The 15,236-nt window shown below is 50.3% G+C and overlaps 1 protein-coding gene across 1 annotated transcript in view; it reads right to left on the bottom strand.

Moving 5' to 3' along the window:
• Nucleotides 1-15,236, bottom strand: part of RSF1 (remodeling and spacing factor 1) — a 1,138,572-nt gene that overhangs the window by 1,020,836 nt on the left and 102,500 nt on the right. The window contains exon 3 of the mRNA XM_069639968.1: nt 4,498-4,590. Within this exon, the coding sequence (XP_069496069.1) occupies nt 4,498-4,590 (93 nt within the window). The remainder of the gene's footprint in view (nt 1-4,497; nt 4,591-15,236) is intronic.

The following is a 15,236-nucleotide window of genomic DNA, read 5'->3' as shown; positions in this document are numbered from 1 at the left end:
CTTACTGGAAACTCTCACAAACGGACTGTTTAATAAGAACTAAACAAACGGGGGAAAAAAAAAAAAAAAAAAAGGGAAAAAAGTGAAAATGAAATTAAACGTAGTAACAATATTGCAAAATCATAAAAATGATAAAAGCAATAAAAAAAAAAAAAGGTTGTCTTTTCTCAGAATAAACGTGTGTGCATGGGTTACATGTCAAAGTAACTGCAAAGTTCGTCTTTCACCAAAGTACTTTACATAGAACCACCTTTAAATACAATATAACCTAAGCGAAATTTGGTACATGACTATTCTGCATCTGTTACACACGAATTACAAGGCTGAACACAGCAATTACATGACTAAACAGCTTGCAGAAACCTAACAGTTAAGGCTTGATGGTCTTGCAATGGGATTGGTTCTCCCATCTCTCCCACATTCCAAGTGTACTAATGGGGAGGCATCAACATTTGCACTCAACACAAGGCATAAAATAAGCAGCGTTGCATAGCAACTTGCTATGCAATTGTGTAGGTTTGCCAATTAAACTGACACTCGTGTAGCAAAGCTAGATATTTAAATTGTCCTTTTTAGTGAAAGCATATCTTGGCCTGCATTCCTAGGACTCTCCATACTCTTCTCGGGTTACTGCACGTTCAAAGGTGCTAATAGAGAGAGCGAGCACCGGTATTAATCTTCACTATTCAAAGTCCCAGAAACCTGTGTGGCAGTGTTAGCCAAGAAGGATTCTCTCTTTCAAATATTTGCAAATCAGAAGTAATTAGGATGCCACTTTTATTAAGCCAACTATGTCCTGGTTGGCAAAGGCCAGTAGGTTGTACAATATTTTTTTCTAAAGGCAGCTCTGCCATTCCATTCCTAAACATATTAAGTTGCCAAATGCATATTTACAGTACTGCTACTATAAAACCCTGCATTACTTCCACATTTCAATAAAGTTTAGATTAGTGCATCTAAATCTCATACCGACAACTATATTTCATTTTGTTGGGGAAGGTGCATCATATTGACGAGAGAAAACTTTTGAATGTGTACATGATCAGATGGGCAAATGCTTTTGATGGCAAACCGTTTTGGGACCTGCGGGTTGCATGCATTTGTGTAACGGTGCTCAACCCATGAGCTGATCCAACTCCTCGTCATCCTGTCTTTTTACCCTGTTCCTTTATTCTAGCTTCCCTGAAAGTGAGATGGTCACAAACTACAATATTTTACCTACCTGGTCCAGTGCTATGCGCATTATGCCTACTATGCCATCCACTGCTCTTAGTCTCTTTTTTCTTAATGAATACACAAAGCTAACTAGATGTTTACACAAAGTAGTGCTCAGTGGTTCCATCCAGTCTCTACATCGAGATCTGCTGCCATACCATACACTGTACTTAGCCTGCAGAGCTTGCTTCGCTCCATTATTATTGCATTATATATTAGCACCTGCAGAAGAGAGCTTACCAATCTGGAGTCTGGAAACAAGCAGAATCTGCAAGTAGTTGCCCTCCTTTCATACCTGCCAGCTGCGCCACTGCCCAAGCTTGACCCGGTCCTTGGAAACAGTGCCCACTGTAGTGCCACATCACTCCGACCCATGCCCACTCACTGCACACCTCCTGGACCACCTGCAAGTCCTGGAAATAGTTATTTCCAATCAGCGTCATATGTTTAGTTTCCTTTTAAGGAAAGCAAGAATTGCGCAAAGATTGGTTTCCTTAAAAAGAAAAAGTATCAGCACCTGATAGCGGCTCAGAGTGTTAATAGCGATACATACGGTTATGTTCGGAGAATTTCTTACACGGACGTTCACCCGAAGGCATCTTGGCGCCAGGAAGATGCCAACAGGACCATACACCACCATGGTTTAGCAAAAAAATAGTTTTGAGTAGATGACTGAAGGTCAAATGATTTCAGTCATTCTAAATTTAAGCGGATGACCACTCCAAAGCTTACCGGCTGCTACAGAAAAAGCACAGCCACCAACTCTCAGGAGGTGAAACCTGGGAACTACAACCAGGCAGTCGCCACCAGAACCGAGAGTTTAGGAAGGAACTTAAGGCTGGAATTTTTCCAGAAGAAATTCAGGCCCGACCTGATAATAAGCCCGATGAACCAAGTAAAGGGATTTTAAAAAGGTATACGCTGTTGCACAGGAAGCCAATGGAGACAACGCAAAACTGGGCTGATGTGAGAACCATAAGGGGTTGCAGTGACAACCCGAGCAGCCAGATTCTGTAATTGCAGCTGATGGATAAGCTGATGGATAAGACCAACCGGCTATGCCAAACACAAAGCATTACAATAATCAGGCCTACTAGAGAAAAGAAGAGCACCCACCACTAAGGGGTGAAGAGAAAAACGAAAAGGTAGAACCTTGCATAGAACCCGCAACAAAAAGTATCCAGACCGACATACCACGCTCACCTGGAAGGCCATAGACAACGAGACATATAGGTAGAGCCCCAAATTCTTCACCACTGTCACCGGAAAGGAAAACACACCAAGTGAAGAAGGCCAGAAAGAAGACGACCTGGAAGCCAATTAAGAGGAGGCCCCAATAACCAGGACCTCAGTCTTATCCCTGTTAAGCTTGAGCCAACTGGTGGCCATCCAATTACCCACGGCTGATAGGAAGTCGCGCAGGCGAGTAAACACCTCGTCCTAGTCAAGAACTGAAACAGACCATGATTTGCATGTTGTCCCCATAGGTGTAACATCTAAAGCCAGGGGAGCGTATAAGGGCCACCAGGGAACAAACATTGATGTTAAACATCAGGAACAAGGTGGAGCCCTGGGGGACCCCACAGCAAAGAGTGAGAAAAAGGAGGCAGAGATACAGCCTGGCTGCGGCCGGTCAGGAACGAAGAGCACAAGGCCAGTACGGGACCAGCGATCCCGATGGAAGCCAGGCGAGAGAGGAGGGAAGAGTGGAGGGGTCGACAGTATCAAAAGCTGTCAATAAGTCTTGCAAAATCAAAGCCCGCCCCCAGTCATCAATACACCTGGTCAAGTCATCCATCACTGAAACCCAGACTGAAGAGGGTCCAGTACTAAAGAAGACTCCAAGTAGTAAGATGAAGGGGAAAATTAAAGCCTCAAGATGTTTCATAAAGAAGGGTAGTATAGAAATAGGATGGAAATTAGAAATAACAGCTGCTTCCATGGGTGCGCATGGCTGGAATGCTGTGCTTGGATCTACCTGGCTTGGGCTGGAGGGCTGGTAGCAACCCTGCCCTCCCCAAAATGTGGTATTGAACGCTATATTGAACAGTTGAGATCAATAACAGGCATGGGCCATCTTGTACACCTGAATTTGACAATTACCCTGCCTGCCGCAACACCATACTATGTACTTCGTCTCAGGCTATGACTTTCCTTCAACATTATGAACTTTTGCTTTATGAAACTTCTGAACTTCTCTTTACGCACCAAATGATGGGTCAAGCCTAAAAAATATGGATACTTCCCTGTGCAACACCGGCAACTGTTTTCAGAGCCATTTTGTCATATCTATGTATTTGTGTCCATTGATCAGGGTTCAAAATTGAGGGGAGCTAGGAGCTATTTAGCTTCCGCTTGTGGCCAAGAAGAGCATGGCTAGGTTGACAACAACTGCTACAAGGAGATACATTTGGCTCCCCAGGGCAACTGATACCAAACAAGCACACCTATGTGGATTGTGTGTGAGAAAATATAGAAACAAGCATTATGACACATCTATACAATTTTTAAAAGCAGAAGGGGTCATAAATAGTCAGTGATATGTTTGCATCTTCTGTGCAAGTTTAGATTTGTGGACCACCATCTACCATCTCCTGGTTCCCCAGTGGTCGCTCCTGGTCACTGGTTAATGCTGGATTACCCAGGAGATGCTTTTAGCTCTTGCTCGTCAAATCTAAATTCGATCACTCTTCACGCAGCTAACCTGTACATTTTACAGACACTCATCTTGCAAATGTATTACTTCAGCGGTACACATAAATACTGAATTGTTCCTCATTTTATGTCTTGCATAAAAATAACTTCTGGCAACATTAAAAAAATATCAGTAAAAAATTGATGTTTTTCAGTATTGTGAGAGGATGTCAGGAGTGGGTTGGTGGGACACCACTAAGTGGGAAAATTCCTTTTCTGTAGGTTTTGCAACCAGTTAACGCTTCCCTGTTTTACTCCTTCATAAACAAGTAGGGCCAGTGCAGTAAAATGAATCTTTTCTTTTCTGCTAGGACAGATCATTCAATTTTTTGCAGACTTTGATGCCCCTTTTCTCTCAAGGTAGTAGATACCATTTGTGTAGAGATTACAGCTTCAAATGGTTTAATGGTATTCTTTGAATAACTCAATGGCTAGAAGTTACGACCTTCATCACACTCTAAGAGCCCCTATCGACCCTCCTCTGAAAGGGACACTTGTCTTGGAGACCAGGAAAGGTTAGACAACTGGGGTTCAGCTCTGGCAAGAAGAAGGTGTACTTCTCATTTATACACTATTAAAAATATTTACCTTCAACATTCCCAATTTGCATTCCACTGTCATTTCCTGGTAACCTTTCTTCTCCATTTCCCATGCCCAGGTAGCGTTGAAATCCTGACAAAGCTGGAAAGAAAAACAATTTTAAAAACGGGGTACTTGACATTGAAAACAACCTTCTTCAGAACAAACAATTGCGATAGTGAGCATTTATAGCAACCTAGCAGAGTTGTGTTATGTAAGAGCTGTGGTGGATGAACACCCTTTGGAAGACCATAGTCTGTTGACCTGTAATGAAATGAGAGGTCAAATGCATGTGGGCATTCATAGCCAAATCAAAGGTAGATAGAGCAGCTGGATGTCTAACAGCAGCCCATATTGCAATGGCGAGAGGATCCGTGTCAAATGCTATGTCAACAGATGAACCACATTTTATTCTATTGGTCGGAGCACGTAGCGGTCGAGTGCGATGTAGGTCTAGAGCAAGGTTTAGCCACATAATGCACATTTCCAAGGCAATGGGTGTGTGGCAGTATGACCAGCTGGACCGAATGTTTCATGTGGCTGCGCTGTACTGTTGGACGTGGCGCACGCAGGTAGCGTGAAGTAGTATACTCTGGGAAGCCAAATGCCAGTGTGGCTAAAAAAGAACAGCAGTGAGATGTTATGTTGATTTATACCGTGCACCGCTACCACCCAGGGGCAGTCTCTAGGTGCTCGTATAAATCTGGCATGCCTATATTGGTAAATACTCTGGGGCAAAATGCAACCCCGGCAAAATATAAGTGGTGAAAATACAGAGTTCCAAACCTATATAGGTAAATACTCTGGTAGGCAAAGTGCAAGTGTGGCAAGGTATAACGGTGGTGAGAATCAAATTAGGAAACCTATTATGGGAATGCTCTAGTAGAAAAAAAGCAAGTGTATGCTACGTCTACCTGTACAAGATATGGGTTCATGCATACCTGTCTACTTGTACATCACCGGATATTTAAACAAATGTACTCTCCACGCAACATCGAGCAAGTAATTTAAAATATTTTTTTTCGAAGTGAAGACAAGCCTAGGTGGGCAAAAATAGCAGGAACTTCAGGTGCCAGAGCGGTCCAAACCCAACTAACATTAGGAGCATGTGAGCCCAGGGTTCGAAATTGCCAGGAGCTGGGAGCTATTTTGATCCTGGTTCTAGCCTTGTTAGCTTGAAACCAGCAGATACAAGGAGTTAATTTTGACTCCTCAGGCAAGTTGTGCAATACAAACCAAACTGAGATATTAACTGAGTGTTTAGGAATGTTTATAAAATATCTTAAAGTACCCCACCTAAGGGACATTCAAAGCATATTCCATAATAGGAAAAAGGGTAGTTTGCATAGATTTGCTGTGCTCCATGTACTTGCCTCCCCAAACGTAGCTCCTCCCTAATGGGCGATGCCTGATAACCAGAAGCTGCTTTTTGGTCCTCGTCAATAAATCCTTCGGTGTGTGCCGCCGACTCCCCTGTCTCTTTGCGACACCAGTTCCCTTCACTTTTTTGAAATGCATTTATATAGCGCAAAACAAAGGCCCTGGAGGCACAGAGGCGTTAGATAAGACAAAACAACAATATTTCTGGTAAGCGAGACCAAACCCTCATCCTTCTCCATGGAGCAGTACTCCTTTGCCTGAAACCATGCCTCGCACGCAGTGGGGATGGGAACCGGAGATGTCTTTTTTGTTTGAATAACTTTATTTTACAGGCAGCAGGTGACACCCCCGCAACCGCTGCGCCCCTTGTTCACTATAATGGGAACGTATGGTACAATTGTTCGTCATTTTCGGTCATATGCAATTTTAGCACCACCAAAATGCAAACTATGACATGCATTAGTCACCGCAATAGCATTTCTGATGATTGTATCTAGTTAGATTCACATGCTGTACATATAGCCCAACATCCAGTGGTAACCGCAGAGTATTGCATCTAGTCTTTCGAGGATTGAAGGGGACGTCGACATGGGCGTGCCTAACACTATCCCCAACGTGACGTGTAGTGTACCCAAAATCCCTCACGCGTGGAGGTTCCTATGATTGTATATTTACGGCCATGAGGGAGCCTAATGACTATCGTGAGTGAGTACATAAAGAGAGAAAGTAGTGAGACGTCTACGTTCCTTCCACCAGAGCGGGGAGGAAGGGTGGGTGCATGTGAATCTAAGCAGATACAATCATTAGAAATGCTATTACAGTGAGTAATGCATGTCTTCTGATGCTTGTTAATCTGCTTAGAATCACATGCTGTGCATAGACCAGCAAGCAGTACCTGGAGTTGGTGGTGGGTTGTGAGAAGGAACAGTAGTGAAAAGATGTCTTCGTACTGCTTGTCCCACCTGAGAATCAGACCTGGAATGAGTATCTAGGCCAGAGGTGCACAAATGATTGACAGAGGGCCAAAAGTACCTTACATGATGACTATAGTGGGCCGAAAAGTAAATGTGGGTGGGGGGGTAGGCTTGGCATGGCAGGCGGCTTTTTCACCCCCCCCCCTCCCCCCATTTCATTAAAAACATGGAAAAAGAATCTTTTTTTTTTTTTTAGGTGAACAGTGTATTTGTATTTCAAACTTATATTTTGTACTACACATTTTCCATTGTCATCATTTATTTCTATTTAGTTATTGCATATCGTCTGTTTAATTAAAGTATGACAATGCATTACTTACCGTAAAAGCATTTCTGATGGTTGTATCTGCTTAGATTCACATGCTGTGCATAGGTCCGACATCCAGTGGTCACTGCGGAGTATTGCATTTTGTTTTTCGTAGTCGAAAAGGGGACGTCGACAAGGCGTGTCTGTAACACTATCCCTATAGTGATGTGTGTTGTACCCACAATCCCTCACGCGTCGAGGTCCCTGTTTGTATTTTTCTGCCCTGAGGGAGCCTTCTAGACGTGAGTGAGTACAGAAAATAGAGAAATATGGAAAGATGTCTATGTTCCTTCCATCCAAGCGGGGAGGAAGGGTGGGCACATGTGAATCTAAGCAGATACAACCATCAGAAATGCTTTTACGGTAAGTAATGCATTGTCTTCTGATGTTTGTTAATCTGCTTAGAATCACATGCTGTGCATAGACTAGCGAGCAGTACCCGGAGTTGGCGGTGGGTTATAGGAAGGAACAGTAGAGAAAATATGTCTTAATACTGCCTGTCCCACCTGGGAGTCAGATCTAGAGTGTGCATCTAGACAGTAGTGTTTTGTAAAGGTGTGCACAGAACTCCAGGTAGCCGCTTTGCAGATGGACTCAAGGGGAACATTTGCAATGAATGCTATGGACGCCCCCGTGCCTCGAGTAGAATGTGCTCTTGGCCTAAAGGGCAGTTCTCTCTTAGCAAGAGTATAGCAGAGAGTGATGCATTGAACAATCCATCTAGAAATAGTGGACTTTGAAACTGCATCCCCTTCTCTTCCTGCTGCCACCGAGACGAAGAACTGATTAGTCTTCCTCAGTGGTCTGGTTCTTTCCATGTAGAACATGACCGCTCTGCGCACATCTAGTGTGTGCAGAGTCCTTTCTCCCAAGTTGGAAGGATTTTGAAAGAACGCTGGTAGTTCTATAGACTGGTTTACATGGAATTTTGAGATGAATTTTGGAGCAAACCTTGGGTGAGTACGTAGAACCACTTTATCTTTGTGAACTGTAACAAAGGGGTCTAGAACAGAAAGAGCCTGTAGTTCACTTACTCTCCTGATGGAGGTGATAGCTATTAGAAAAGCAGTCTTAAGAGTGAGGTCTTTAAGAGATGCTTTGTGCATGGGTTCAAATGGTGAGCCCATGAGTTTGGTAAGTACCACGTTAAGGTCCCATCCGGGAGCTGGGTCAGCTATCGGGGGGTGTATTCTCTTTACTCCCTCCATGAAGGCCTTTATAACAGGGATCTTCCACCACGACACTTTGAGTTGGGAAGGAACAAGTTACTTACCTGTAACTGTTGTTCTCCAGCATGGGTCTGGCATGGATTCACATGCTCATGAATATTCCCCGTCGTCAGGCTGGGAATCCTCGGTAAAGAAAAAACCAGTATCAGTTTCGTTTCTGATCTGTCTTTCGTAGTAATAACCAATCACTGGTCTCTGCGTCATACTGACCACAGCCAATGACTGCCCTCTACCTAAGCACCGCCTCTGGCAGCCATCTTCAGATTTGGAAGCACGTGAAGTGGCAGTATGACCAAGTGAAGAGCCGCAGAGGGGTAGGCGGGAGGGTTCGCATGTGAATCCATGCCAGACCCATGCTGGAGAACAACAGTTACAGGTAAGTAACTTGTTCCTTCTCCAGCATGGGGTCTGGCATGGATTCACATGCTCATGAATAAAGAATACATAGCAGTACACACATGCACAACCACGGGAGGTGGCAAAGGCTCAACATTAAGCATCACATCAACTCAACATTAAGCATCTTACCTCCTCACCAGGCTCACCTCAGGCGAACAGGTTGCGCAGCACTGCTTGGCCGACCCTGGACTCCTCCCTGGAATCCCGGTCGACGCAGTAGAATTTCGTGAAGGTGTGCGTCGACCTCCACGTAGCAGCCCTGCATATGTCCAGCAGGGGCACACCAGATAGGAACGCCGTGGTAGCTGCGATCGCTCTGGTGGAATGGGCTCTCGGACGGCCAGGCAGCGGTCGGTTTGCCAACCGGTGACAGTACATGATACAGCCGGAGAGCCATCTGGAGATGGAAGCCTTCGAGAGAGCCTTCCCCTGATTGACAGGTCCAAAGTTCACAAAGAGTTGTGACGTCTTCCGAAACCCCTTCGTGCGGTCCACGTAGAACTTCAGCGCTCTAGCTACATCCAGCGAGTGCAAAGTCCTCTCAGCCGGCGACGAAGGCGACGGGAAGAACACAGGTAACACCAAGGGTTCGTTGAGATGGAAGTCCGACGGTACCTTGGGCATGAAGGAGGGGTGCGTCCTGAGCACTACCCTCGTGTCGTGGAAAGTCAAGTACGGGGCCTTGCAGGAAAGGGCCTGGATCTCTCCCACTCGTCGTGCGGAGGTGATGGCCACAAGAAAAGCTGTTTTCCACGATAGAAACTTCAACGGGGCCGAGTGCAGAGGCTCGAACGGAGGTCCCATGAGCTTGGTCAGCACCACGTTGAGCTCCCACGCCGGGGCCGGAGCCTTCACCGGCGGGAACGATCTGAACAGTCCCTTCATGAACTCTTTCACCAGACGATGAGACCACAAGGACGTCCGCCCCGTGGTTCTGGTGTATCGGGAGATCGCAGCAAGATGAATCTTGATGGACGCGTGTGCCAAACCAGCTTTGGCCAGCGTCAGCAGGTACAGCAGTACTTGGGGAGCCGTAATCCGTAGAGGGTTAATCTTCTGTGCGTGGCACCAGACAGAGAACCTCTTCCATTTGTGTCCGTAGCATTTAAGAGTCGAGGACGCCCTGGCCTTTGCAAGAACCTCTCTGCAATCGGCCGGTATGTCGTATCCTCCAAACTCTAGCGCTGCAGGAGCCAGGCCTGCAAGTTCAGCGACTTCGGGTCGTGGTGGAGGATGGCGCCTCCTTCCCTGGAGAGTAGATCCGCGTCCGCCGGCAGCTTGATCGGCGGGGACGCTGACAAGTCCAGAAGGTCCGGGAACCATATCTGCCTCGGCCACGCAGGTGCGACGAGGATCATCCTGCACCGTGACCTCTTGAGCTGGTTGACGAGCCGGATTAGCAGAGGCAAGGGAGGGAACGCGTAGAGGAACAGGCCCTCCCAGGGGAACGAGAAAGCATCGCCCATGCTCCTCGTCTGGGGAAACCTGCTGGCGAACCTCCGGCACTTGGTGTTCGTCGCCGTCGCGAACAGGTCGATCTGGGGTGTGCCCCACCGTCGGAAGAGGCGATCCACCAGATCCTGCCGTAGTTCCCACTCGTGGCACGAGCGCAGCTCCCTGCTGAGTGAGTCGGCGATGGTGTTTTTTATCCCTGCCAGATGAAACGGCACCAGAAAAATCCCTTGGGCGACGGCCCAATGCCACAGGTCCTGCGCCTCCTTGGACAGCGCTGGGGACCTGGTTCCGCCCTGTTTCCTGATGTAAAACATGGTGGTGGTGTTGTCGGTGAAGATCCTCACCACCTTGCCCTTGAGGGACGGAAGGAAGGACCTGAGGGCCCAAAACACTGCACGGAGCTCCAGGACGTTGATATGCAGGGACTTCTCCGTCGGGAGCCAGAGTCCCCTCGCGTGCAGATTTGCGGTGTGCGCTCCCCACCCTTCCAGGGAGGCATCCGTGGTCACAGTCTCCTGGTGGGCTGGGGTCTGGAAGTCCATGCCCGCCGTCAGATGCGCGCGGGTGCCCCACCACCGTATCGCTCGTCGGAAACTCTCGTCGAGCTTGATCCTTTCCTCGAAGCTGCCCGTCGTCTGGATCCAGCGCGCATCCAGGAATTCTTGCAACGGGCGCATCCGGAGCCTGCACATGGGAATGAGGTAGATGCAGGAAGACATCATCCCGAGGAGGGACTTGATGGATCTCACTTTGGCCGCGTCGGCCACCAACATCCGTTGCACCTTGCCCAAGATGGTCCTGGTCCTCTCCTCCGACGGGGAGGCCAGAAGGGACACTGTGTCGAGCCTCGCTCCCAGAAACAGTGCGACTTGCGCGGGCACCAGGTGGGATTTGGCGTAGTTCACGGAGAATCCCAGGTCCGTGAGGAGTTGGACGGTCCTTGCCGTGTGGACCACGGCGAGCTCCTTCGTCTTGGCGCGGATGAGCCAGTCGTCCAGGTAGGGGTAGACGTGAATCCCCTCGCGGCGCAGCTGCGCCGCCACCGGTGCGAGGCACTTGGTGAATACCCTGGGTGCCGACCGTAGTCCGAAGGGAAGGGCTTTGAACTGGTAATGACGCCCTTGGACCACGAACCTGAGGAATTTTCGGTGCCCCTTTAGGATGGGAATGTGGAAGTAGGCATCCTCCAAATCCAACGACGATAGGAAGTCTCCTTCCTCCAGTTGACCCAGGACGTGCTGGAGGGTGACCCTCCGGAACTTCTGCGCCTTGATGAACTTGTTCAGCCGTCGCAGGTCCAGGATGGGGCGCCATCCTCCCGTCTTCTTCTTCACGAGGAAGTATCGCGAGTAGACTCCGGAGCCCCGAAGCCTCTTTGGGACGAGTTCGATGGCGCCCTTTCTGAGCATCGCCTTTACCTCCAGGAGAAGTTGAGGGACGTGAAGTTCTTTCCTGGCCACGGGGGGGACGCGCGGGCACCTTCTTTGAAACTCGAGCGCGTGGCCCCGGGCCAGGGCGTCCAGCACCCAACGGTAGGTGGAGATGGACTCCCACACGCTGACGAAGCCCCCCAGCCGGCCTCCCACCGGGGTGCTTCGGTGGGGGCCCGACCCCACGGCCGGTTCAATCCTGCTTGGACGCGGCCTTGCCGCCTTGACCTCCTTGGCGACGACGGCGGGGTCCGCTAGACTTGCCTCGTCCTCTGTAGGCCTCTTGCGACGACGAGCGGGCCGCTTGACGGTAGGAAGCGAAACCGCCGCCGGAACCTTTGGAGGCGCCCTTGCCTCCGCCGCTCCGAAAGGGCGTCCGTCGTTGCTGCAGGACTCCAAGGGCCCGGGCCGTCTCAGTATCCGCCTTGATGGCCTGAAGGGAATCGTCCACTGTCTTCCCAAACAGGTTGCTCCCGTCGAAGGGCATGTCCAGGACTCTGGTCTGGACGTCCTGCCGAAAGTCCGTAGCTTTGAGCCATCCACGACGTCGAAGGCAAACGCCGTTGCCCAGCTGGCGGAACCCAGTGTCGGCGATGTCCGTCGCCACGGTGATGGCGTGGTCAGAAGCCACTTCACCTTCCTGGAGGATCTCAAGGGCCTCCGCCCTCTTGTCGTCTGGCAGAAAATCCAGCAGGGGAGCTATCTTGTACCAGAGCTCCCTGTCGTAGCAGGCCACGATAGCCAAGGCGTTGGCCGCTTTAATCGTCGTCGCTGCCGACGAGATGACTCTACGTCCCATAGCATCCAATTTCTTTCCCTCGCCGTCCGGCGGGGAAGTCGATGTGGAGGCCGCACCCCCCCCCCGCTTTCTTCCTGGCTGCCGCGGAGACGACGGAGTCCGGGGTAGGCTGCGCCCGGAGGCATAGGGGGGCCGTGTCCGGGACCCGGTACTTTTTCTCGTACCGGTCTCTTCTAGCTGGCGTAGTGGAAGGGTTCTTGAGGAGGGAAAGGCCCTCATCTCAAATGTCGTCCAACAGGGGCACTGCGAGGACCGTCTTCCTCTTGGCCTCGCGCCGCTGATAAAGGAAGCCTTCCTTTTTCTTCTCCTCAGGGCAGAGTTGGAAAAGCTCGGAAGCCCTGGAGATCATGGAGTGGAAAGATCCGATCTCGTCGGGCGGAGAAGCCCTGGTGGGGGGCGACGACGGAAAATCCTCGTCGTATGCCTCGTCGTCCGTACCCGTCGCTGCCGTGTCAGTCCCCGTATCATCCCCTCGGGTGGACGGGGAGGAGGGCTGGACGGGGCGCGACGGTTGAAAAGGAGGTGGAGGATGGATCCTTCTTTTCTTGGTAGGGGGAACACCAGAAGGTCCCGGTTCTGGATCCCCCGACGGGAGAGGTTCCTCCGTCGGTAACGGTAGCCTCGTCCTTATCTCGGTGCATAAGGACTGTATGGCCAACAAATCGGCAGCCGAGTTGTCTCGCGGCGCTGGCAGAGGGGAATCCGACGGGCGAGCAGGGGCCCCGTCGGTATCCTCGACGATGTCGTCGTCGTCACCCGCGTCGGGGTCCATTCCGACGGGCTGGCCTTGTTCCACGCCTAGGCCGTGGCTTAAGACCTCGATCAGCTCCTCTTCTGAGGTTGAGGCCGAATCTACGACGACGCCCTGCCCCCCCTTCTTCTTCCCCACGGAGGGTTTCACGGGGGTCCTATCGATGGGCACAAAAGAAGACTCCCTCCGAGGAGGCAGGGAGATTCTGGGCCCTGAGGTCGCCACCACTGGCGCAGCCTCCACAGGCTGAGCCAGGGCCGCCGCGACCGTTTCGATAGAGGGCTTGGTCGGATGGATCAAGGCCTTCACCACCTTAGGTGCGCTCACCGCCTTATCCTTGAGGGAGGGGGCACTGCCACGCTCCTCCTCTGCCTTAGAGCTCGACCGGGGCCTCTCCAGGAGCTTCGCCGGGTGCTCGGCCTTCCTCTTACCCGACCCAGAGCGTTGGCTCGTGGTTGATGGTGCCGGGGAGGGTGCGCCCTGCCTGGCGCCCGTAGAGCCCGACCGTTCGGCGCTCCCGGTGCCAGCGGACTCGCGGTGCTTGGCCTTATGTTGGGCCCCCGTCGCCGGGGCGCCCTCAAAGGTCTTAGAAGACCGCTCGGATTTCTTCTTCTTCTCGCCAGACGGGCTCTTACCCTCCAGCCAGTTGGCGAGACGTTGATGACGGTCCTTCATGGTCCGTTCCGACATGTTGCCGCAAAACGCACAGTCCTTCTCCACGTGCGTTTTGTCCTCATGAAGGCAGTAAAGGCAGAAAGAGTGTTCGTCTTCCTTAAAGACGTTCTGCAGCTGGCATCCAGGGCAGACCCTGAACAGCTTTCCGGGCGTCGAGCTTCCCTTCTCCTGGGCCATCTCCGAGACCGGGCCTGAGAAGCTTCTGGAGTCCTCCGAAGTGTAGCTCGACGAAATCTTCACCCTTGAGGGGCACAGACGAATCCGACACGGGTCCCCGTTGATCGGATGTAGGATCGGTGGAGCTTGAGGCTCTTTTGACCGAAAGAATTGAAGTTTTTTGTGAAAAAGCGCGAAAAATAGCACTAACGCTCGAGAGCAATAGCACGAGGATCCCAACACATGAACGTGCGGTAAAAATCTGAAGATGGCTGCCAGAGGCGGTGCTTAGGTAGAGGGCAGTCATTGGCTGTGGTCAGTATGACGCAGAGACCAGTGATTGGTTATTACTACGAAAGACAGATCAGAAACGAAACTGATACTGGTTTTTTCTTTACCGAGGATTCCCAGCCTGACGACGGGGAATATTCATGAGCATGTGAATCCATGCCAGACCCCATGCTGGAGAAGTGGTGTATGCAGAAAGTGCCGCTAGGCGGACTTTAATGGAATTGAACACTAGACCTGAATCCAATAAGTGGGTCAGGTATAGAATAATATGTGTGGGAGAGCAGTCAATTGGGTTGATGGTCTTTCCTCTGCACCAAATGACAAATCTCTTCCATTTGCTAGAATAGCAGTGGCGAGTGTTAGGTTTTCTGGCTTCCCTGAGGATGTCCATGCATCTCTGCGGGAGCTGTAGATGTCCAAATTCTATGATCTCAGGAGCCAGGCTGCTAAGTTCATGTTCTGGGGGCATGGATGCAGAGTCCTGCCCCTGTCTTGTGACAGCATGTTGTACGGGCAGGGGAGTTTCACTGGGGGAGATAGAGACATCTCCATCAAGTGAGCGAACCATGGATGTCGGGCCCACATTGGGGCCACCAGTATCATGGTTACTTGTTCCTGGTGCATCTTGTGCACTACCTTGTTGAGAAGGCGAGTCGGGGGAAAAGCGTAAACAAATCTCCCTGATCATTGAATCGACAGACCGTTCCCCTTGGATTGTTTCTGGGGGTACCTGGAGGCGTAACTTTGGCATTGTGAGTTCTCCAGGGTTGCGAACAGGTCTATTTCTGGGAACCCCCATTGCGTGAAGACGTCGAAGACGAGGTCTTCGTGCAGACGCCATTCGTACTCTTCGGGCAGGGGGAAATCTCTGCTGAGTTTGTCTGCCAGCAGATTGAGTTCCC

The sequence above is a fragment of the Ambystoma mexicanum genome, chromosome 7q (assembly GCF_040938575.1).
Source record: "Ambystoma mexicanum isolate Mex_15411 chromosome 7q, UKY_AmexF1_1, whole genome shotgun sequence".
Taxonomy (NCBI): Eukaryota; Metazoa; Chordata; class Amphibia; order Caudata; family Ambystomatidae; genus Ambystoma; species Ambystoma mexicanum.
The sequence above is the reverse complement of the archived record's forward strand: the minus strand, read 5'-3'. Positions and strand labels throughout refer to the sequence as shown.